Source organism: Berghia stephanieae, chromosome 1 (assembly GCF_034508935.2).
Source record: "Berghia stephanieae isolate SIO BIC M18660-M18661 chromosome 1, UCSD_Bste_1.3, whole genome shotgun sequence".
Taxonomy (NCBI): domain Eukaryota; kingdom Metazoa; phylum Mollusca; class Gastropoda; order Nudibranchia; family Aeolidiidae; genus Berghia; species Berghia stephanieae.
Genome location: NC_088360.1, coordinates 109,492,876 through 109,519,364, shown reverse-complemented (window position 1 = coordinate 109,519,364; position 26,489 = coordinate 109,492,876). Strand labels below are relative to the sequence as shown.

At 36.6% G+C, this 26,489-nt stretch overlaps 1 protein-coding gene across 2 annotated transcripts; it reads left to right on the top strand.

Annotated features, from left to right (window-relative positions):
- The first annotated feature begins 6,945 nt into the window (after window positions 1-6,945).
- LOC144962703 (vesicle-associated membrane protein 8-like) lies at window positions 6,946-21,033 on the top strand. Of its 2 annotated transcripts, XR_013643513.1 has the most exons (5): window positions 6,957-7,066; window positions 10,448-10,608; window positions 13,003-13,146; window positions 14,702-19,727; window positions 19,871-21,033. XR_013643513.1 is itself a non-coding variant. In XM_078895874.1 (4 exons), coding segments are annotated over exons 1-4 (375 nt in total). In that variant the 5' UTR covers window positions 6,946-7,064; the 3' UTR covers window positions 14,770-21,033. The 2 variants fall into 2 exon arrangements, 1 of the variants encoding a protein (XP_078752000.1); XM_078895874.1 differs by having other exon boundaries at window positions 6,946-7,066; window positions 14,702-21,033.
- The last annotated feature ends 5,456 nt before the right edge of the window (window positions 21,034-26,489 follow it).

Here is a 26,489-nt window from a genome sequence, read left to right as displayed (position 1 = left end):
GGCGTGGCATGTTTACAGTGTAAGGTGGTGCCAGAATCAGAAGAAAATGACTTAAAACATGCTATATTTGTAAGTACAAAAGAAAGAGAAAAAATTTAAAGAAAGACTCAAAAAAGTATGAGGCAGTATATAGCATTTCTCAGTTTTATTATTTTTCTTAATGCTGTAATCCATTTTTAAAAGATGGATGCGGTGCCAGGCACCAAATCAACTAATATAGCCACGCCCCTGATCTTATGTATGTTTCTATAAGCATATCTACATCTTCCTTTTCTTCCACGCTATCCTATTGCTCTTTTCCTCTATCTCTTTTCTCATAATATTTTCCCATTTTTAAAACTCTTTCTCCTCTCCGTCACCACCTCCTCCTCATCCTCTTCTTTTTCATGCTCCTCCTCCTTACATCCTCCTCCTCCTCCTCCTCCTTCTCCTCCTCCTTCTCCTCCTCCTCCTCTCCTCCTCTCCTTCTTCTTCTTCTTTTCTTCTTCTTCTTCTTCTTCTTCTTCTTCTTCTTCTTCTTCTTCTTCTTCTTCTTCTTCTTCTTCTTCTTCTTCTTCTTCTTCTTCTTTGTGCAGCTTTATAATGCTCGGGTTTTATTCTAAATTCTATGTAACCTTGAATCGAGAAAAGCTGGAAAAAAACCCAAACAAACAAGAGTAGGAAACAAAGAGAAAAGAACAGACACAAATTAAATATTATGAACCTTACACATGAAAGATAGAAAACCTGAGGAGGAAGGAATGGACCATCTCTAGACGAAGCATTTTGGTCAAAAGATAGGGAAGAAAAGTCGTGACGTCACACCATCTACTATTCCGGTTCCAAAATCTAAGGGGGGGGGGGGGGGGAACTAATAATAAATAGGTTACATATTATTGAATCATAAGGGTGGCACAACTATTTCAGTCGCAGGATGTATAGGCAGATTTTAAGGCAGGATTACGGAACATAAAAGAGTGAGAATGGACGATCTCTTTTGACGTCCAGCATATATTATTTAGACTCGAAAATAAGATGTCAACAATACGAAACCAGAAGATTATTTACAAAATGTATGTATTCAGTATCCATTCATTAAAAATAAGAGAAGCTTTCGACAAAATACACCGAGCAGAAGCTTAGTGCCAACAGGTATCTATCAATGTTAACCCTCTCCTTACCAGCCATTTTCAAGATTTTCCCCAAAACTTCACACCCAACTAACACAAAATAGATTTTTTTATCACTCAGACATAATAGCAGTAAAATTCATGCGATAAATAATTTCTTTAGCAAAGCATATCCTACAACACACTGATCATTTTCTTTAAATGTTTTGATGTACTAAAGAAATTTGAATAAGAAAAATGTTGGTTATATCGTAATAAATGTGACGATTTTCCTATTGTTGGTAAGGAGAGGGTTAACCCGATCTTTCCGAACCAAGATGGAAACTATAGATAGTATGCTCTTGGCTCAGAAGTTCACAACATTGCCATCCGGAAGTATAACGGACCAACACACAAAACTATGAGTAACCATGAACCTTTATAGTATAGTCTGGTTAATACAGTTTAGTGAGAAGTACTCATAAACGTGGATGGCAAAAAACAATAACAAAGACCCGAGTGACGTTATCTTCGTTCTATCTATCTATCTATCTATATATATATATATATTATATATATATATATATATATATATATATATATATATTTGTACACATTTTAAGGAGAGACAGAAATATTCCAGCAAATTAGGTGATGGTGCTATTCTGTACACAAAGCGTACATAACAAACACTAAGACTGACCCAAGACACGCTAAATAAATAATAATAATAATAATAATAATAATAATAATAATAATAATAATAATAATAATTAATATAATAATAATAAATAATAATATATAATAATAATAATAATAATAATGATAATAATAATATACACTCAAGCGCCTCGATGACACACAAGAACTTTAATTATGCAAAAAGGGTTCAGAATACCTGAAATCCATCGCAGCAGACCGTCATCAATGAAAAGAACTTACTCAACAACTCAGACAAGCTGCCAAGGCATCCTAGTCCGGAGATTAACACACTCAACCATAACACCGACTATATCCGTAGTTTACCCAGGGTTACTTTTACCCCATGCCTATTTATTGCATTTTTCTGGGACAAATTATAGGTGTAGTATCAAAGCTAATATTTTTAGTTTTTGCATGTTAATTAATGATAGTTGAATAAAACTATCTATGTACACGCTCATTTTTAATACATTTTTTTCCAGTTTAGACAAGTAGCAAAAAGCTCCAGGGTTGAGTGAGTTAAGAGGCGGCAATAAGTCAAGTATCTACGTATGTCATGTACTCCGTCCCCCAGAAGAAGGGTTTTACACTTCCTAATAGATAGGAACCAGTTTTTTTTTTACATCATACTTTTTTTCCTCAATACTATGGACGATTTTAAAAATATAGATTAGGCATTTTAACATTATTTTAGTGAGACCTAACCACCCAAATGGCGGTCTAAAACCAAAAAAAAAAATAAATAAATAAATAAAACAAACAAAAAAACAAACAAAAAAACAAAACAACAAAAAAACAAAACCTGTCAACTCCATTCTTTGTCAGATAAATAAATTGATGCTGGCTTTTCTTCTCCCCTCCCCCCCCCCCCCCCCCCCCTTGCGGAGAGGGTGACCGAACTGTTTCTATATAATTATAATAATAAATCGTTGCTTCCAAAGAGTATCGGTTTTCGACTCGCTCGTATTATTATTATTATTATTATTATTATTATTATTATTATTATTATTATTATTATTATTATTATTATTATTATTATTATTATTATTATTATTATTGTTATTACTATCATTGTTTGCCTTGCTTTATTATTGATTTTACTTACTTGATTTGTTGATGCAAATATCATATTCTTATATGAGTTATAGTGGCAATTGCCTAAAAGTAAACGTTTGGTACGTATTCTAGCACGCTTTTTGAATGGCTTCTCTCGAGCTAGATCGAGTACTGTATTATTTTCAACAATTCTATTCATACGATTCTGGTACCAAAAAAAAATAAAATAAAGGACATCTGTGATGAAAGCGCTGATTTACGATCAGCGAGCAATCGTGAATTGCATCACACAGCAACAATTATAGCGGTTAATCTGGGCGATCGGATAATCGAGCACTAAATAATATGCTGCAGTACTCTGGAAAATCCCATATTTTAAAATTTGGCCAGAAAACTCGTCTTTCAAATATCGATCGATTTAAATGACCTTGATCTTGGCCAAAAAAAAAAAAAACAACTCTCAAACCTGGGACTTCGATCCCAGGTTTGAGAGTTTATTTTTGCCAATATCAGGGTCATTTAAATCGATCGATATTTGAAGGACGAGTTTTCTGGCCAAATTTTACAATATGGGGTTTTCCAGAAAACGGCATCATGGTCGTTTAAATCAGTTCCAAAGTTGATTATATTATTATTGCTCAATTGCATGCGTTCGAGCAGATAAAAACAAATAGAGAAAGTAGAATTGACACACGTGTTCCAACATCACGTGCTTAATGGGATAAATGATAACATGACACTTAAATGAACCTTTTCGAAAATCATTCTAATAGGCTTCAACAGTCGTGACGTCACTTCCCTCGTAATGACGCGTAGTAACTTAATAACTGGTTCTAAACTACCGGACGCCCTTACGCCCTTCTACTTCTACGAGCATAAACGTGTATCCAGAGGAGAAATCTGATCATGTTTTGACTTTTATTCATTCTGATCACATGACTGACATGTGAAAACGGTCTAGCCAGCCAGCATGAAGAATAAAAAGTTCTGATTTTCTGTTTAGAACCAAGCTGCTGGTTGCTGGGCGGACGTGACATCAGATTATTGAATCCTATTGGCCAGAAAATTCGTGACGTCTCACATCTCCTACTCCTCCTCCTCATCCGGGTTTTGAATGAATTGGAAGTGTGTATGTAAACAGTCCCTCGGATGACTAATAATGAATAGGATATATACTAACCCTCTCCTTACCAACTATAGGAAAATCGTCACATTCGTTACGATACAACCAACATTATTCTTATTCAAATTTCTTTTGCCCATCATAAAATTTAAAGAAAATGAACATGTGTAGAGCATGTTTTGCTAAAGAAATTATGCATCGGAAGAACTTTACTGCCATTGTTTTTGAGTGATAAAAATATATTTTTGTGTTAGTTGGGTGTGAAGTTTTGGGGAATATCTTGAAAATGGCTGGTAAAGAGAGAGTTAAATTAAAATTATGCATCGGAAGAACTTTACTGCCATTGTTTTTGAGTGATAAAAATATATTTTTGTGTTAGTTGGGTGTGAAGTTTTGGGGAATATCTTGAAAATGGCTGGTAAAGAGAGAGTTAAATTATCATAAGGTGGCATAAATAGTTCAGTAGCAGGATGTATGGGCAGATTTCTAAGATTACGGGACTGGATGATTTTTTTTGACGACCTGCGTATATTTAGACTAGAAAATAAGATGTCATCACTCTGAAACCATAAGATCTATTATACAAGGTATGTGAGCAGTCCTCCGGAATAGTAGTTTTACACTTCCATTTGAAATTGGACGAGATTATTTGACATGATATTTTATTTTCATATTGATGATTCGATCATTATGACATGAAATAACTGGGTCTGAAGGAAGATGATGCGCTGAACTGAGATGCATGGAGACGTGGTATTCATTTTGGCAACCCTGCAAAATGCGGGATAAGCTGAAAGAAGAAGAAGATTGATGATTCGATCATTACAAAGCATTAACCAATCAGAATATTCGTTGCCATTCTGCCCGTTCTGTTCCTTGAAGGTTTACCTTATACACAAAAAGATCTGTCAAACATTATTAATTCTCACAGTGCTGCTAACACAGAATAACGGTTCAAACCGACGTGCATTTATTTGCAGGTTTGATAACCCAATTCCTTATCAGCTCATTGTTTTAATGAAAATCTCAACAAAAAAAAACCCCAAAACAAACAAAATGACGCAAAATATTGTCTATTACAACAATGTTAAACTAGGCCCATAAGTGTGTTTGAATGTCAGGCCTGCATATATGTATACGTCGGATCAAACTCGTGCCGGTTTACACAAAACAAGTTACAGGTTCTATATATATGTATATGTATGTATATATATATATATATATATATATATATATATATATATATATATATATATATATATATATATATAATCTCCCCATGAAATATAAGGGTTTTTACAAGCACAGGACACGGATTCTATGAGGCTCACAATATTACTAGGAATCTCATCAAAATGTCTATGCAATCATGGATGGTACTTCCTGTTTTGATTAGCAAAATGCCCAACCGGACATTATCAAACTGGATCTCAAAAGAATAAAAAGATGCCGAGAGCCGAAGAAGAGCTTAGCACGTTTACAAAATTAGAAATCTTCTTAACAAAGAGAGATAAAGAGCTTGAATAAACCAAGGCCTCAAACACAGTAAGTCAGTCAAAATACTTGAGCTTTTATATAGCGCAATATCCACCAAATATGCTCAAAGCACTTTACAAAGGGATCCCTGGCATACAACAACAACACTTAACATGAAGGACGTGACATGACGCCTGTCAGGCGATATTGCAATTTTTTTCGGACAGAGACAACTCTGTTAACGGCCAGGTACTCATCTTACCCGAGTACGGTAGAGAATGTGAGCGAAGAGCCTTTTCCAAGGACTCAATTATGCGCCGAGTGAGGCTCGAACCCAGGACCTTCCGATCCGAAAGCGAGTGTCATGCCACTAGACCACATAGCCGTACAGTGAGTCAGTCACACGCCTTTCATACTATATAACCTAATACATTTAGTAATGAAACTACAACAACGAAAGAATCAACAAAATGGGCAGCGTGGCACAGCGGTACAGGTCTTTGCTTCATACCCGAAAGGTTCCGAGTTCGAGCACCCGCCGCTGCGCTGTGTGGCCTTGAGCAAGTCACATCGCCCTAGCTCACTTTGCGGCGCAGCACTGCGGCTGACGCCTGGGTCATTCCAGTCTTCCCTTGGAATAGACCCTAGAGACAAATTTCCCCTATGGGATGAATAAAGGGAATTTTATTTTCATTTTATTCTATCTGGTGATTTAGTAGTGTAATTATGTTTGTTTGTTTTTTTTTTTTTTTGTTTTTTTTTGTTGTTGTTAGCTGAAGAAGGGGTTTGAGCCCGAAACGTTGCAAGTTTGGTATTTTATTTAGTTTGTGCGCTATGTAATCCTGTGGTATAACATTCCCTTTCGGATAGGAAGGTCCTGGGTTCGAGCCTCGCTCGGCTCATAGTTGAGTCCTTGGAAAAGACTCTTTACTCACATTCTCTCACCATACTCGGTTGTAAAATTAGTACCTGGCCGTTAACAACGTATTTCTCCGTTGGAAGAAATTGTATTATCACCTAACAGGCGGCATGTCTCGTTCTACATGTTGCGTGAAGCTGTTGGCCAGGGACCTTTGTAAAGCGCTTTGAGCACGTTTAGTGGAGATTGAGCAATATAAAAGCTCAATTAATAATAATAATAATAATAATAATAATAATAATAATAATAATAATAATAATAATAATAATAATAATAATAATAATAATAATAATAATAATAATAATAATAATAAAGAAAAGGAAGTAGTAATAGTAGTAGTATTGGTAATAGTAGTAGTAGTAGTAGTAGTAGTAGTAGTAGTAGTAGTAGTAGTAGTAGTAGTGGTAGTATTAGTAGTAGTAGTAGTAGTAGTAGTAGTAGTAGTAGTAGTAGTAGTAGTAGTAGTAGTAGTAGTAGTCGGGGAGGAGGAAGAAGAAAAGAAATGAAAGAAGAAGTCCATTTATTTCTTGGACGACATCTACGAAACCATAAAACCGCAATACATTTTCGCTTCTTCACGCAGAAGAGCTTCAAATCAAACTGAAACAAGAAATACTTCATTGTCAGCTGACATTGATGAACTTTGTTTTGATTTGATTTTGAGGCGTTGTCTCGTCCCTACATCTCGATATTTACAGACATGTGAGTAGATATTTATCCTTTGTTAGAATTAGATATCTAAAACTATCAGGTCTGATCCAACTGATTGAGAAACGAAATATTCAATCAAAATAAATCAGGTTGACACATCAACTGTGAAAGTGAAAGACTGTAATTCTGACTGTGAACCCGTGTGTGTAGTGATGTCAACAAACAAGTAAGATCAAAACAAAGCAAGCAATGTGAATTTGTGAGTGAGGATGATCTGAGTCGGAATGTTTTCCTATCCTTACCGGAATTCATTTGTATGCTCAGTCTGATCCCAACAGGCTGCAACACTTATGTTATATCTCTTTTCTTTTATTTAGATAGACCTTATGCCCATACAATTTTTTTTCAAATGACTGAGACTCAAACTGAAATTTACTGAAACTGACACACTGACACTATCTAGATACCCTGATATGTAGTCTTCACTATCTTAGTATCTACTCAACAATTTACATCACTCACACTCACATTCTGAAGTCCATTAATTTCTTGAACGGAGTGACTATTCTCACCCCCGGGATGAGAATAAAAAATCGATTGAGCTCTCACCCCCGGGATGAAAGTAGAGGTCCTCGCCACTTCTCGCTATTCTCACCCCTGTTAACCAACATGTAGGGAGGGTAGGTAGTCTAGCCTAGCCGCCACCCCTTCTCGCTATTCTCATCCCGTATTACTATTACCTAACCAACAGCCAGATATAAATTGAGACAGGGGAGAGAAATAAAGAGAAGGGGGGGGGGGGGAAGAGACGAAATAGAAAGTGGAGGAGAAAGAGAAGAAGAAAATACCAACCAATTAAAATACAGAAAGAGGGGGGATGGGGAGACGGCGAGAGAGATATGAAATATTGAGTGGACGAGAGAAAGGAAATACAAACAATATAAAAGATGTAGAGAAATAAAGTTTGGGGTAGGGGGAGGGAGAGAGCGAGAAAATATAAACAAGTTAAAATACCTACCGTAGGGAGAAATTGAGACAGCTAAGTCAACACAAAATAATAATATGCCCATAAAAGGAAAAGTCCAATTCTTAGAAATTGAGCGAATCCAGTTCGCTTAAAGAGGGAGAGAGAGAAAGAGAGAGAGAGAGAGAGAGAGAGAGAGAGAGAGAGAGAGAGAGAGAGAGAGAATCCCGTAGACAGATTTCCAACAATGATTCCCATATCTCAAGCCAGCCAGTCTACATTTTAAATGCACGACATATATGTTCACCCTCCTTACGTCCAGTACCATGAGAGATTTGATGATCAGGTGAGAGTAGTGAGGAATGAGGGGGGGGGGGGTGCTAAGCTGACCCTACACAGGGATGAGAATAGCGAGAAGGGACAGCGGCTAGGCGAGGCTACCCTCCCTACCTGTTGGTTAACAGGGATGAGAATAGCGAGAGGATGAGGGGGGGGGGGGGGGGGGGCTGCTAAGCTGACCCTACACAGGGATGAGAATAGCGAGAAGGGGCGGGGCTGCATGTTCACCCTCCTTACGTCCAGTACCACTAAAATAGTAACGAGAGAGATGATGATGATCAGATGAGAGTAGTGAGGAAGGGGGGGGGATGAGAATAGCGAGAAGGGACGGCGACTAGGCCAGGCTACCCTCCCTACCTGTTGGTTACAGGGGTGAGAATAGCGAGAAGGGGCAACTACCTCTATTCTCATCCCAGGGGTGAGAGCTCGATCGCTTTTCTATTCTCATCCCGGGGTGAGAATAGAGGCAACCTTTCTTGAATGATATCTACCAAACCATAAAACCGCAATACATTTTGCTTCTTAACGCAGAAAAGCTTCAAATCAAACTTGGTTATTCTAAGTCAATTTGTGAGAATTCAGAGAGATGTTGTTGTGGCACAACCCTCTCGTTACGCCACACTCCTTGTTGGTGATGAATAAATGAATAAGCAGTACCTCATCACTGTTATCATCTTCAACGTTTTTATTCGATTGTGATGTTGTGATTTTGAGATTTTGATGCCACTCTGATGATGATTTGTTTGTCAATTGTGTCAGCTTTGACTTCCAGTTCCACATCCGTGTCATAGTCGACCAATTGTTGTTGAGTTGTTTTTGAAATTTAAGAATTCTAGCGCTTGATGAGCAATTGACACAAGTGGTGGAGAGAGAAGATATCTGGCGTTAAAAAAATGATAATTGAAATGTAAGCGTATCAGGATCAAGCTACAATTAGGACTTATTGTAACCTTAATGGCCTTTTATTCCCAATGACACAAGGTTGCTAATTTTCCATATATTTACATAATTCAGTATGTTATTATTATAAACCCTCAATATATTTACCAATCACCTGCTAAATGGAAAAATTATGTAAATAATGTCTTTATAATGGAGTTCAACACTCTGAAAGGGGTGAGTCTATGTGTTTTGTGTAAAAGTTCCGTAACTTTTTGGCTACTAAATTGGCAACCGTGATGAAATCGCTATCAAGTTAGGGGGTCGGGATGGTGTTCATGGGATTGTATAAACTGACCAGTCACACATGATTGACACCTGTTGATTACTGCATACACACACACACATACACACACTACGTAAATCGTTGATTGAGAAGGCTGTTCTGTTGACCAGTGACTGGACTGGATATACAAATACGTTTTCTGTTTGACCTTAATTGAATTTGACAAAGCATTTTAAATTGGATTATACTTCAATTGTTTGTCGATTGCATTGAACTAGAGAACTGAAAATGTTGCAACTTGAAGGAAAAAATAATGGAAAGTGTTGAATTGTATGCTTCAATATATTCATTATCTGACTTCGTCTAATAAATTGAAGCTTACAGTTCAACACGTATCATATTTTGAACTAGACTAGGCAGACAGACTGTGTTGGTCGGTGAGATGTTCAGATTATAGAGTCATAAATCCTCTATATTAATTGTAATGGTTTGTTCCTGAAACATTTGTTCTTATCCGGAAACAAGAATTTCCGGAATGCGTTGTACAAATAAAGAAGAAAAAGTCCAGGCAACTTTTCTGGATTATGGATACATCCAGATTTCCAAGTACTGGATTAAAGAGACCTGACTGGAGATAGAGAGAGAGAGAGAGAGAGAGAGAGAGAGAGAGAGAGAGAGAGAGAGAGAGAGAGAGAGAGAGAGAGAGAGAGAGAGAGAGAGTGGGGGGGGGGGGTGCATAATGATGATTACAGAAATGTTAAATACCTATATATGTAGTTTTATGCTTCCGTTTATTATTTGAATATGTGTGTGTGTATATATATATATATATATATATATATATATATATATATATATATATATATATATATATATATATATATATATATATATATATATATATATATATATATATATATATATATAGATAGATATATACATATATTGTTTTTATTTTACAAAGGTATAACTCAACCCGTAGTCCAAGACGATCTGGTGCTGGCCACAGTGACCAACTGGACCACTTAGAAAATGAGGTCACTGAAGTGACATCTTTGTTGAAGGACAATGTGGAGAAAGTTTTGGAAAGAGGAGAAAGAATAGACTCGCTTCAGGCTCGCTCTGGTGAGTAAAAGCAGATTTCTGGCTTGTTCCTATACAAGGAGCACAGTGGTGATTGTCTAATGTACCCAACACTTAATGATTGTTTTTGCTAAATCACTCCAATTTAGTGAAAACATATACTATTATTCTATAAATAATAATAATAATAATAATAATAATAATAATAATAATAATAATAATAATAATAATAATAATAATAATAATAATAATAATAAATAATATAATAATATAATAATAATAATAATAATAATAATAATAATAATAATAATAATAATAATAATAATAATAATAATAATAATAATAATAATAATAATAATAATAATGATAAAATAATAATAATAATAATAATAATAATAATAATAATAATAATAATAATAATAATAATAATAATAATAATAATAATAATAATAAATTGAGCTTTTATATAGAGCACTATCCACTAAACGTGCTAAAGCGCTTTACAAGGGGTTCCTGGCCAACAGCAATATTATTTAACATGTAGGACGCTCCATGATGCCTGCTGGTTGATATTACATTTTTTTTCCAACCGAGACAACTCTGTTAATGGCCAGGTACTCATTTTACACCTGAGTACAGTGAGAAAATTAGAGTAAAGAGCCTCTTCCAAGGATTCAATTCTGCGCAGTACGAGACTCAAACCCAAGACCTTCCAATCCAAAATCGAATGTCATTCCACCTCTGTTTAGTCGCTATATAAATTTATTATTTATTTATTATTTATTATTATAATGCAGCATTCAAGTTTTGGGCTAGATTAAAAAACAAAACAAACAAACCTTTTATACAGGGCACTATCCACTAAATGTGCTCAAAGCACTTTACATAGAGGTCCCTAGCCAAACACCAACACTTAACATGTAGGACAAGATTTGATGCCTGTTAGGCGATATTACAATTTTTTTTTTTGTCAAGAGACGATGCTGTTAATGGCCATGGAGTTGATTTTACACCACTTGTGGTTAGAGAATGTGAGTAAAGAGTTTTTTCCAAGGACTTAACTAATCGCTGCCCATGGAGGGCTCAAACCCAGGACCTTTCAATCCGAAGGCAATTGCCATAACACAAGACATACCACATAGCTAGATAATCAAAGAGTATTATGGCTATGTGGTCTTGTGGTATGACACTCGCTTTCGGATCGGAAGGTCCTGAGTTCTAGCCTCGCTCAACCCATAGTTGAGTCCTTGGAAAAAGCTCTTTACTCACATTCTCTTACCGTACTCAGATGTAAAATGAGTACCTGACCATTAACAGCCTTGTCTCTATTGGAAAAAAAATGTAGTATCGCCTAACGGGCATCATGTCTCGTTCTACATGTTAAATGTTGCTGTTGGTTTGTTGACACCTTGCAAAGCGCTTTGAGCACATTAAGTGGATATTGTGCAAATAAGAGCTCAAAATCAAAGAGTATTGGGAAAGATGGTAAATCGACACTCTTGAACAAGGTTACAGAAATGCTCGTCCTGTCTGATACCGGCTTTTTAAAGCCTTTTCTCAACCACCACTCTTTATTAAAGAAGGATCCTCAAAGCTCAGTTGGTAGTGCGCTCACTTTCATAATGGGCACGATCTATATTAACTATACATGTGCTCGAGGTAATTGGTCACATAGCAAATTGTGCTCAAAGTGACCCATTTAGTGAAAAGTGTTCACAGCTTTCAAAATATCTAACATCACGATTGGTCATTTGATTCAGCTTGACACATGGGTATGTTTAAAACATTTGTAAACAAAGTAGCGTGTTTACATTTGTTAAGAAATATCCAATCGTTGGACAGCAACAAATCATGTGATTGATGACCTGGTTGGACGAAAACATGAATATATATTATATTTAAAAAATCCTTAATTAGCATAAAGCAGTCAAAACTGGTAATGTTGTAATTGTACAACAGGACTCGTCTCTTGTCATTTGGAGTATATTATTTATTGATCATCTTGTCAAATTGTTAAATGAAAAACGCTCGTTTTTTATCATCATCATCATCATTGCCTTTTTTACCCTGGGTCAGGGTATAGACCACAGACAAACAGTTTTCATCTTTCTCTATCCTGAGCTAACTTTTTTATCTCGTTCCATGTATTATCACTTCTCTGTATATCGGCTTCTTTAATTCTTCTCCATGTTCCTCGTGGCCTCCCCCTTGATCTTCTGCCCTGAGGGTTCCAGTCCAATACTTTCTTTGTTATAGTTGAGTCATTCTTTCTAAGGGTGTGTCCAATCTATCTCCATCGTCTTTTTCCCATTTCCTCTCCCACTGGTATTTGTTGTGTTCTCTTCCATACTTCTTCAAAGTTAATCTCATTTTTTAAATAAAAATAATAATGATCATTCCTTTTTTTTCTAATAAGTTTCCTTTACTTTTATTTAGATGACCTGGAGTTCAGTGCTTCCCATTTCAAAAAGGGTGCTGTTCGTGTCCGCAGAAAAATGTGTTGGCAAAACTGTAAAATGACCTGCATCATTATTTTGGTGGTATTTGTCATTCTTGCTGTGATCACTGCCATACTATTGTGTAAGTTCACTTAACCTTTGATTTTGACTTGACAAAAAATATTGTGTTTTCTCTTTTTTTTTTTTCTTTTCTTCATAAATTGAATATGATAACTGAAATGAATAGGGTACTTACTCTTAAACAGTGTAAAAAATATTACCTGTTAAACTATCTCATATTTGCTCTGATATTGTATAATGAAAAAATTATAAAAAAGTTAAATATGATTTTTGAATATATTTAAAAAAAAGGGCTTTTATTTATAGCAGTATCCACTAAATGTGCTCAAAGCGCTTTACACGGGGTCCCCGACCAACAGCAATACATAACATGTGGAACGAGACATGACGCCTGTCAGACGATATTACAATTTTTTTCAGACAGAGGCAATGCTGTTAACGGTCTGGTACTCATTTTACACCTGAGTGCAGTGAGAGAATGTGAGTAAAGAGCCTTTTCCAAGGTCTCAACTTAGCGTTGAACGAGGCTCGAACTGAGGACCTTCTGTTCTGAAAGCTAGTGTCATACCACCTGACCACTTAGCCGAATGTATTTGACTAACTTAACTTCGTTGTAAATATTTCATGTCAGAAGCAAAGCTGGTAAGAATTGTTGTAAAGCTCTGGCAGTCCTTTGGAGCTAGGAGTTTATCCTGCTTTGTATAGCGTGAAACCGACAATAGAAATTGCTTGCTATCGTTTTGAAGTGACACTAGTCTATCTCAGTACTTTCCACCAGATCTAATTGTCCCAGCTACCCACTCACTGCTGAGTAAACAGGGGCCTTTGGATTTTTTTCTTTACTTCACCAGGGATTGATCTCAGTCCATTTGTTTGTGAAGTAAGTGCTCTACCTACAAGGCTATCAGGACTTGAGCTTTGAGCTTTTTTTTTAAATAGTGCAATATCCACTAAACGTGCTCCAAGTGCTTTACAAAGGGTCCCTGACCAACAGCAACACATAACATGTAGAATGAGACACGACATCTGTTAGGTGATATTACAATTTTTTTTTCAACGGAGAAAATGCTGTTAACGACCAGCATTTTACACTCGAGTACAGTGAGTGAATGTGAGTAAAGAGTCTTTTCCAAGGATTCAACTATACACCGAGCAAGGCTCGAAACCAGGATTTTCTGATCCGAAGGCGAGTGTCATAGCGCTAGACCACATAGCCACAGAACCCACTTGTGAGACTGGAGGTTTATTTTGTTTGATCATTTGGTTTTGCAGCTATGTGGTCTTGTGGTATGACACTCGCTTTCGGATTGGAAGGTCATGGGTTTGAGCCTCTCTTGGTGCATAGTTGAGTCCTTGGAGAAGGCTCTTTACTACCATTCTCTCACTGTACTCAGGTGTAAAATGAGTACCTGGCCGTTAACAGCGATGTCTCTGTCCGAAAAAATTGTAATATCGCCTAACAGGTGTCATGTCCCGTCCTACATGTTAAATGTTGCTGTTGACCAGGGACCCCTTGTAAAGCGCTTTGAGCACGTTTAGTGGATAATGCCCTATGTAAAAGCTCTTTTTTTTAATATTTTAAATTTAGATGACAGTTTTGGTCTTTTTTTCTCCAGTCAAATACAAACCATGGGAGTCGTCTTCAGGAGAACATCACCATCACAATGGAACACTGACCAACTAAACGACGGGGACCACTTCGCACAGCAAGTGACATGACTCAGGACACCTGTCACTAACTAAGCCATTTGTTCTACGCATAATGCAAATAATGATTTTGTATTTTTCAAGAAAGAAGACGTATTGTATGTAACCTGTGCTAAAGAAAATAATGAAATTCAATGTATGATGTATGCATGCCAATCCATGTGCTGCAATGTGGTCTAGTGGTATGACACTCGCTTTCGGATCTGAAGATCTTGGTTTCGAGCCTCGCTCAGTGCATAGTTGAGTCCTTGGAAAAGGCTCTTTACTAACATTCTCTCACTGTATTCAGGTGTAAAATGAGTACCTGGCGTTAATAGCGTTGTCTCTGTCAGAAAAAATTGCAATATCACCTAACAGGTGTCATGTCCTGTTTATACATGGTACGTGTTGCTGTTTATCCAGGACCCCTTGTAAAGTATTTTGAGCAGGTTTAGTGGACATTGCGCTATATAAAGGCTCAAGTTTTTTTTTATGACAGTGTTTTCTTGCATGTTGAAGGAATAACTTAGTTTACTGTTTTCTTGTTTTACTCAGTATACAACATTATAATACTTGTATTCGTAATATGCCCAGGGCTTTTGTGATATGAAATTACATTATAGTTTCATTGTTTTTTTGTTTTTTTTTATTGTCTTTTTACTCTCCAAAAGAAATTGTATTTAAATCCATTCTTATAATTTGAATGTAATTTATATATGAATCGTTATTGCTCATAGTTTTATTCAGGTTGTTGAATAGAATTTGAGATATGTTAAATATTAAGTTATACCCCATTCTTCTTGAAATTAATGTGAATTTTGCTGTTGTTGAAAAGATATGGAAAAAGAAATTTTCTAATGAAGTCAAGCAATGCTTGTTGCTGGGTGGGGTTCCTGACCTCCCATGGTGGGCAGGGAGGTACTTGCTGTGTCTTCTATCCCCCTGTATCTGTTTTACAATTGCTCTCTGTCTTTGTCTTGGAATGAGATTACTTAGTTTTGTCCTGGCCCTGGCCGGATATCCTGACTGGGAGGGAAACAGTCAAATGTATAGTTAGTGTTTGGAAGATGATAGTTTTTTGGTCTTGTAAATCATCTCTCTGTTATGCACTATGTTATCTTTTGTTAACATATTATATATTATGATTAGTACACTTTTGAGTGTGTTCTTCTTAGAAGGGACCTATGTTTGTGTCTGGATAAGACTTTTAGGTGATCTCAAACTATTTGATACTGTGCTCTTGGAATCTACATCTGTTCCGTATTTAAATCAATTCCCCTTTGTTTCACCTTGTAACTCTGGAACTTTTTACTATCCCATTTACTTCTTTTTTTACTGGCGTTGATATGATCTTAATGTGTTGCAAGCGCAGTAAAACCCTTAAAAGCAAACAAAATCAATCAAGGTTTTTAGCTTTAACAAAATACGAATGGATGCTGCCTGACTGAATTCAGGGATCTGAATGATTATGAAAATGAAGATTACACTAAGCCTAAGTAAATGATGGTGGATGTTTCCTGTTTCCAAATTCCCCTTTGTCTTACCTTTTCTTGGGTGCTTTAATTGTAATTCTAGAACTTTTGACTATCCCATTTTCTTCCTTTTTCCTGGCGCTGATATGACCTTAATGTGTTGCAAGCGCCGTAAAAATCTTTAAAACAAACAATTTCCTGTTTCCCCTTTATTATGTGGCATGAGGTCTAGTGGTATGACACTCGCCTTTGGATCGGAAAGTCCTTGGTTCGAGTCCTGCTCTGAGTGGCTAATGGTTGAATCCTGAATAAGGATTTTTTTTTTTAATAAAAAAAATAAAAATAAAACTACCTTTATTCGTCCCTAAGGGAAAACTTTCCTTTAGGGTCCTTTCCAAAGGAAGACTGGAATAACCCAGGCATCAGCCGCAAAGTAAGCTAAGGTTAGGTGACTTGCTCAAGGCCACACAGCGCGACGGGTCGTCAAACTCGGTACCTTTCGGGTATTCAGCAAAGATCTATACCACTGAGCCACGCTGTCTCATTTTTACTCATATTCTCTCACTTAACTCATCTGTAAAATGAATACCTAGCTGGCCATCAACAACATCCTTGCTTCTCTCTGTCTGAAAGATATTGTAATAGTATTGGCCTGGCAGATATCCGCAGTTTACCCGGGCTATTTATTGTTACCCCATGCCTAATTATTACATTCCTCTGATAAAATTATAGGCATAGTATCAAAGCTAATGTCTTTAGTTTTTACATGTAAATAATGATAGTTGAATAAAACAATCTATGTACATGCTCGTTTTTAATAGATTTTTTTTTCCAATTTTGAAAAGTAGCAAAAATCTTTAGGATAGAGTGAGTTAAGTGTTGCTGTTGGCTGAGGACATCTTGTTAAGAACTTAGATAGTTGATATTGTGCTATTTAAATGCTCAATAATATTTTTAATTTATAAACAATTGTATGTATTACATGCGGCTATGTGTTCTTGTGGTATGACACTCTCTTTCGGATCGGAAATATCATGGGTTCAAGCCTCGCTTGTCGATTGGTTGAGTCCTTGGAAAAGTCTCTTTACTCACATTCTTTCACCCTACTCGGGTGTAATATGAGTACCAGGCTGTTACAGTGTTGTTCTGCCCGAAGAAAAAATTGTAACTGGGTGGGGATCCTGACCTCCCATAGTGGGCAGGGGGGTCCATATTGTGTCTTCTATCCCCTTCTATCTGTTTTCCAACATGCTCTCTGTCTTTGTCTTGGAATGAGATTTCTTGGTTTTGTCCTGGCCCTGGCCGGAGTCCTGGCTGGGAGGGAAACAGTCAAATGCATAGTTATTGTTTTGGGAGATGATATTTTTTTCCTTGTAAATCATCTCTCTGTTATGTATTATTATATTTATTTTGAATGTATAATGTAAGCATTTGAGTGTATTCCACTTTGTTGGATCTTGTGCTTGTGTCCGGATGGGACTTTTAGGTGATCTCAAACTAAGTACATTGGTGGTATGCTCTTGGAATCTACATCTGATCCCTTTTTGTTCCCAGTTCCCCTTTGTCTTACCTTTTCTTGGGTGCTTTAATTGTAATTCTAGAACTTTTTACTATCCATTTTCTTCCTTTTTACTGGCGCTGATATAACCTAAATGTGTTGCAAGCGCCGTAAAACCCTTAAAAACAAAAACAAAACAAAAAATTGTAATAGCGCCCAATAGTCGTCATGTTTAGTTCTACATGTTATGTGTTGTTGTTTGTAAGGGACCCTTTGCAAAGCGCTTTGAGCACGTTTAGTGGATATTGCACTATATAAAAGCTCCAGTTTTTTTTGGAGTTTTTTTTTCGTTTGATTTTTGTTTTGTTTGTTTATTTAAGGTTATTTGTAAATACAACCTATGTATATTTAACACTTACATCTTTGTTTCTTTGGCATACACTAGTGTTTTGTTTAATTACAATTAATTGTATTGCATTATTGTACAAATTTATTCGGGCTTTCACTTTAAGTTAAAAGTATAACATAAAATTTTCTAATCGATGGATGTATGTTGTATCTTACAATATTTTTGTTTTATTTTTTATGAGTATGACAATGAGGTGGGAGTACTTGCATTAGGTAATCGATACTAGGTTGCGATTCTTCTCATTCATTTGAAAACAAATAATTTCTTTACATTTTTATAAACCCTTTCCGGATTAATTCTATGATAAGTGAACAAAATATATAAGAAGCTGCCAACTTGAAATTTTAAAAGGGAAAAAAATGAAAAAGTCACTGTAAATAGATTTACAAATCAATAAATTAGTCATCACCATGATCTACAATTGCTGGGTGGGGTTCCTACCTCCCATATCGGGCTGGGAGGTACTTGCTGTGTCTTTTATCCTCTCTTATCTGTTTTCCAATTGCTTTCTGTCTTTGTCTTGGAGTGAGATTGCTTGGTTTGGTCCTGACCTTGGTCGGAGTCCTTGGCTGAGAGGGAAGCAGTCGAATGTGAAGTTATAGTTTTGGGAGATGATATTTTTTTCCTTGTAAATCATCTCTATGTTATGTACTGTTACTCTTTTCATTTTTAACATATCATTTGTAAACATTTGAGTGTATTCCTCTTAGTGGGGACCTGTGCTTGTTTCGGGATGAGAATTTAGGTGATCTCAAACGAAGTACACTGATAGTGTGCTCTTGGAATCTACATCTGTTCCCTATTTGAACCAATTCCCTTTTGTCTGCCTTATTCTTGGGTGCTTTAATTGTAATTCTAGAACTTTTTACTATCCCATTTTCTTCCTTTTTACTGGCGCTGATATGACCTAAATGTGTTGCAAGCGACGTAAAGCCCTTAATAAACAAAAACAAGAAACAGTTTGAATGTATTCATCTAAGCCACGAAAATGTTTCTGCTTGAAGCTCGAAGGAAAATATATAACGATAAGCATTGAATTGTAAGCTTCAATATATTAGACGAAGACAGATACTGTGGACGTTTCGGGTTTTCCCTTAATCAACAAAACACCATGAAACAAAACACTAAGGACGAATGAGAGAGATATGTGTGAATGGCGTAAATGTGAATAATTCACCTTAGCTACGCCATTGACACATATCTCACAATCTAGAATTTTCTGACTATCCCATTTTCCTCCATTTTAATGGTGATAATGTGACTTGTATCTGTCGCAAGCGATGTAAAACCATCAACAACAAGCATTCATTTCTCAACCATTATACTTTTTCTTTGGAGTCATCTCTTGTGTGTTTTGTGTTATTGCAAATGTTGATAATTGACTTTAATTACTCAATCATCATTATCATCATTGGTTCCAACTACAACCTCACTTCAACAACATACATCCATCGTCATCGTCATCATCATCATCATCATCATCATCATCATCATCATCATCATCATCATCATCATCATCGATTCCAACTACAAGCTCAGTTCAACAACATACATTCATCGTCACCATCATCATCATCATCATCATCATCATCATCATCATCATCATCGCAAATTCCAACTACAACATCACTTCAACAACGTACATACATCATCATCATCATCTTCATCATCATCATCATCGTAAATTCCAACTACAACATCACTTCAACAACGTACATACATCATCATCATCATCATCGTAAATTCCAACTACAACATCACTTCAACAACGTACATACATCATCATCATCTTCATCATCATCATCATCGTAAATTCCAACTACAACATCACTTCAACAACGTACATACATCATCATCATCATCATCGTAAATTCCAACTACAACATCACTTCAACAACGTACATACATCATCATCATCGTAAGGATCAGACAAGTTCTCAATGGCCAGTAATGTAAATATTGACTGCGAAAATGTTGAAATGCTTCTATCCCTGTTTTAGGTCCTATCATTTTATCAAACTTATTGATGATTGATTTACGCCCTGCGACCTTAAATGTGATTTCCATAAATTGTCTTTTTTGTATCTTTATTGATTTCTGTGATCGATTCAAGTAATTGATCAATTAAAAAGAAAACGAGCAGCTTTAAAATGGTCCATAGATTAAAAATTTTTTTTTTTGCTTTTTTTTTTTGTCAAAGTTATCTTTGGTTGGATACAATTGTATCTACAATTCGTCATAAATACTAAATCATTGCTGCATTATTGTATCATTTTCCACAGCACTATTGATATGAAAACGAATTAAACATACTGCATGTATTTGTTCTTCCCTAAGGTTGCCAAATTCTCCGTATACATATTTACGGAATTCAGTCTGTTATAAACCCCTGCTGAGCGCCAAAAAGTAAGTACATAATGTCTTTTTACTGAAATTCAGCACTCAGAAAGGGGTCGGTCTGGGTGGGGTTCCTGACCTCCCATAGTGGGCAGGGAGGCGCTTACTGTGTCTTCTATCCCATTTTCTTCCTTTTTACTGACGCTGATATGACCTTAATGTGTTGCAAGCGCCGTAAAACCGTTAAACAAAGGGGTCAGTCAATGTGTCTGTGTAAAAGTACAGTAAATTTTTGCCTCCTGAATTGGCAACCCTGCTTCCTGTTGACGTGGTGCTGATAAAGGACTTTGTAATAAGTTCATGGACTCAAATCCATCGGAAGATGTTCCTCCGCCCCTCTTTTCCCCCCACCCCGAAGACATCTGAAGGGTATGGCCTATATGCTGCCATGATGGTTCTTAGTCTAGTGTAAAGTAAATTTTGAATTGAATTGGCTTTTTTGTATTTTTATACTATATCAAAACAATAAACATAACATGAAACTGACCTTACATGATTCATTTGACGTTTATTTAAAAAAAAAAAAGATTATAATATTAAACTCACTTTCTAATTTCAGATTTCCCATAGTGGCCAGGGAGGCATTTATTGTGTCTTATATTCCCCTTATCTGTTTTTCCAATATGCTTTCTGTCTTTGTCTTTGAATGAGATTGCTTGGTTGGGTGGGGTTCCTGACCTCCCATAGTGGGCAGTGGCGTATTTACTGTGTCTTCTTTCCCATTATATCTGTTTTCCAATATGCTTTCTGTCTTTGTCTTGGAATGAGATTACTTGGTTTTGCCGTGGGCCTGGCCGTGGATTTGGCTGGGAGGGAAACAGTCAAATGCATAGTTATTGTTTTGGGAGATGATGTTTTTTTTTTCCTTGTAAATCAGCTCTCTGTTATGTATTGTTATATTTGTTGTTTTGAATGTATAATGTAAGCATTTTAGTGTATTCCCCTCAGTGGGGTCTTATGCTGGTGTCTGGATGAAACATTTAGGTGATCTCAAACTAAGTACACTGATAGTGTGCTCTTGGAATCTACATCTGTTCCCTTTTTGAACCAATTCCAATTTGTCTTACTCTTTCCTCAAGTCCTTTTAATTGTACATCTAAAATCTTTTCACTCTCCAATTTTCTTCTTTTTACTGGCGCTGATATGACCTAAATGTGTTGCAAGCGCCGTAAAACCCTTAAAAACAAACAAACAGATTGCTTGGTTTTGTCCTGGCCCTGGCTGGACCTAACTGGGAGGGAAACAGTCTAATGTATATTAAGAGTTTTGGGAGATGATATTTTTTGTCTTGTAAATCATCTCTCTTTGTTACACACTATTATTTTTGTTTTACAATATTATTATTTGTAAACTTTTGAATGTGTTCCTCTTAGTGGGGACCTGTGCTTTTTTGTCAGAATGAAATATTAGGACGATCTCAAACGAAGTACACCGTTAGTGTGATCTTGGAATCGGCACTTGTTCTCTATTTGAACCAGTTCCCTATCGTCATACCTTATCTTTGGTGCTTCAATTGTAATTCTAGAACTTTTTTACTATCCCATTTTCTTCATTTTTACTGGCGCTGATATGACCTAAATGTGCCGTAAAACCATTAAAAACAAAAAACAAACATCATTTAAGATTGGGACCAGGCGGTTGGGCTTGTGGATATAATCTCTCATAAAGTTAAAGCGCAGCAAATCGCAGGGGAGGGGGGGCGGGGGGGCTGGCTGTCTTGGATGTTGCCCCCACCGTGGTGAACAGGAGGTTACCTGCTGTATCTTCTACCCACCTCAATGTATCTGTTTTTCGAGTTGCTTTCTGTCTTTGTCTTGGAATGGGATTGCTTGGTTTTGTCCTGGCCCTTGCGGAGTCCTTAGCTGAGAGAGGAACAGTCAAATGCTTAGTATTAGTTTTGGGAGATGTTTTTTTTTTTCTTCTTTTAAATCATCTCTCTATTATGTATTGTTTGTTATTATTTTTTAAAGATTATTCTGTAAATGTTTGAGTGTATTTATTTTGGTGGGATCCAGTGCTGGTGTCTGGATGAGACTTTTACGTGATCTCAAACTAAGTACACGGATAGTTATTCTCTATTGTCTTCTGGCACTTTTCTATTCACTTCATATCTTGTTGTTACCAACATAAGTGCCTGCTCCACTCACTTTTCTGAATTAAAAATTCACCCATACACCGAGCATACTCAATGTCTCAATCGTTCTATGTTATATGTTTGTGTTGAGAAATTGGCTATTAAGCTTAACTGCTGGTCAAAATTATTCGCGATGGTGGTGTACGAACGAATCGGCGTCTCAAGAAGTGGTGAGAGAGGATCTAGTAATGACTTTGAGTTTGAAACGAATATTTTGTGTTCGTGATAGCTCACACGGTAAGCCACGCTCTACTGCCAGGCGGAGTTGTCGTACAATAAGGTCGCAGGTTCAAACCACCACCGCCGCGAAAAAAATTTTTATTTTCTATTGTCTTCTGGCACTTTTCTATTCACTTCATATCTGTTGTTACCAACATAAGTGCCTGCTCCACTCACTTTTCTGAATTAAAAATTCACCCCATACACGGAGCATACCAATGTCTCAATCGTTTCTATGTATATGTTTGTGTGAGAATATTGGCTATTAAGCTTAACTGCTGGTCAAATTATTCGCGATGGTGGTGTACGAACGAATCGGCGGTCTCAAGAAGTGGTGAGAGAGGATCTAGTAATGACTTTGAGTTGAAACGAATATTTTTGTGTTCGTGGATAGCTCACACGTAGAGCCACGCTCTCACCTGCAGCGGAGTTGTCGTACCAATAAGGTCGCAGGTTCAAACCCCACCACCGCCGCGAAAAAAATTTTTATTCATTGTCTTCTGCACTTTATTCACTTCATATCTTTTGTACCAACATAGTGCTGCCCACTCACTTTCTGAATTAAAATTCACCCATACACCGAGCATACTCAAAGTCTCAATCGTTTCTATGTTATATGTTTGTGTTGAGAATATGCTATTAAGCTAACTGCTGTCAAATTATTCGCGATGGTGGTGTACGAACGAATCGGCGGTCTCAAGAAGTGGTAGAGAGGATCTAGTAATGACTTTGAGTTTGAAACGAATATTTTTGTGTTCGTGATAGCTCACACGGTAGAGCACGCTCTCACCTGCCAGGCGGAGATTGTCGTACCAATAAGGTCGCAGGTTCAAACCCACACCGCGCGAAAAAAATTTTTATTCTCTATTGTCTTCTGGCACTTTTCTATTCACTTCATATCTTGTTGTACACGGATAGTGTGCTCTTGGAATCTATATCCGTTCCCTACTTGAACCAGCACCCTTTATCTCTCTTGTTCTTGGTTACCTTTAATTGTGATTCTAGAAATTATTCATTATTTCATATTCTTCCTTTTTACTGGCGCTGATATGACCTACGTACGTAAAGTTAATAGAGATTGGTTTTCCAATAAAGGAATTATAAATTTTATCTATGTCATGTGACTGGGTGGGGTTCCTGACCTCCCATAGTGGGCAGGGAAGCACTTACTGTGGCTTCTATCCCCCTATTTCTGTTTTCCAAATTGCTTCTGTCTTTGTCTTGGAATAAGATACTTGTTTTGTCCTGACTCTGCCGGAGTTCCTTGGCTGGCGGAAACAGTCGATGTATAGTTATAGCTTTGGAGATGATATGTTTTCCTTGTAAATCATCTCTGTTAGTATTGTTATTAAAAAAAAATTTTATAACATGATTGTAAACATTTGAGTGTATTCCTTTACTTTCAGTGGATCTTGTGCTGGTGTCTGGTGAGACTTTAGGTGATCTCAAACTAAGTACTTTGATAGTATGCTCTTGGAATCTGTATCTTTTCCCTATTTGAACCAATTCCCCTTTGTCTTAATTTTCTTGGGTGCTTTAATTGTAATTCTAGAACTTTTTACTATCTCATTTTCTCCTTTTTATTGGTTCTGATATGACCTTAATGTGTTGCAAGCGCCGTACAACCCTTTAAATATATTATATATATATATATATATATATATATAATATATAATATAATATATCATGGATGTGTGGTCGGTCGATGTAATCGTAAGGAGATGATTGAAAGAGAGGAGAATGTATAAAATTACTCGAGAACCATGACCATGATCATAAAGGTTGAGAGTGTTAAAGTCACGGTTTGGTATGTACGCCGGAAAGGGGGGGGGGGGGAAGAGAGAGAGAGAGAGAGAGAGAGAGAGAGAGAGAGAGAGAAAGGTGGAAGGATAGATAGATAGATAAAATAGAGAGCGAGACAGATGGATAGATAGATGATATAATAATATATATATATATATATATATATATATATATATAATATATAATATATTATATATATAAAATATATATATATATAAGAGAGAGAGAGAGAGAGAGAAGAGAGAGAGAGAGAGAGAGAGAGAGAGAGAGAGAGAGAGAGAGAGAGAGAGAGAGAGAGAATAATGGAGGGTAGTTATTTGAGAGAATTTGATCATTATTGTCGCTAATGATTCAATTTTGTACGGATCAAAGAGGGTGATGGTCTGTGATGACGAACGACATCATTCTATGATAATATTATTATAATCGAGAATGATATTGATAATCTGGGTGCGGTCCACTAATCTCCTGTGGTGGGCAGCAGGCACTTCATTTGTCTTCTATCCCCCGAATTCTGCTTTTCGAGTTGATCTATATCTTTTTCTTGGAAGGAGGAGATCAATGGACTCATCTTTTTCATGGGACTATGTTGTCTAGAACTGACACTCACATTCGGAGCGGAATGTCCAGGGTTCCAGTCCCGCTCTGAGCAGCGCAGAGTTGAATCCTTGGAAAAGACTCTTTACTCACATTTGCTCTGGGCGGGATCTTTGCCTTCTGTGGTGGACAGTTGCTTTATCTTTTAACCCCTTTTACCCATATCTCTTTTTCGCGTTGCTTTCTGTCTTTGTCTTGGAATGGGATTACTTGGTTTTGTCCTGGTCCGTGCCCGACTCCTTAGCTGAGAGAGAAACAGTCCAATGTATAGTTAAAGTTTTGGAAGATGATATTTTTTTCATTGTAAATCATCTTTCTGGTCTGTATTGTTATATTTGTTGTTTTGAATTTGTTATATAACATTTGAATGTGTTCCTCTAAGTGGAATCTTATGCTTCCGGCAAGATGACACTTTTAGGTGGTCTCAAACTATGTACAATCATTGTATGATCTTGGATTCTACAAACTGTTCCTTATTTGAACCATTCCCCTTTGTCTTACTTTTTCTCCTGTGCATCCCATTGTAAATCTAGATAGATTTTTTTTTTTGATCTCCCGCTTTCTTCCTTTTTACTGGCGCTGAAGTGACCTTATTGTGTCGCAATCGCCTCAAAGACCTTAATAATAACAAACATTCTCTCACTGTACCCAGGAGTAAAATGAGTTCCTGGCCGTTAACAGCGTTGTCTCTGTCGGAAAAAAAAATGTAATACGTTATCGCCTAACAAGCATCATGTCTCTGCCTACATGTTAAGTAATGCTATTGGGCCTTGACCCGTGCTTAGCGCTTTAAAATAAATAAAAAATAAAATAAATTCCCTTTATTCATCCCATAGGGGAAAATTTGTCTCTATGGGTCTATTCTAAAGGAAGCCTGGAATAACCAAGGCGTGAGCCGTAGTGCAGCGCCACAAATTGAACTAGGGCGAGGTGACTTGCTCAAGGCCACATAGCGCAGCGGTGGATGATCGAACTCGGTACCTTTCGTGTACGAAGCAAAAGACCATACCGATGAGCCTCGCTGCCCCATCCATAAAGCACATTTAATGGAAATTGCTCTCTAGACTACTAAAGGTTTTTATGTCTGTTTTTTATTTTTTTTTATTATGAAGATTGATTTACACCCAAGTCTTGTACAAACATTTTTTTTAACGGTCAACACCCCATGTATTAAATTGAGCTTTTATAT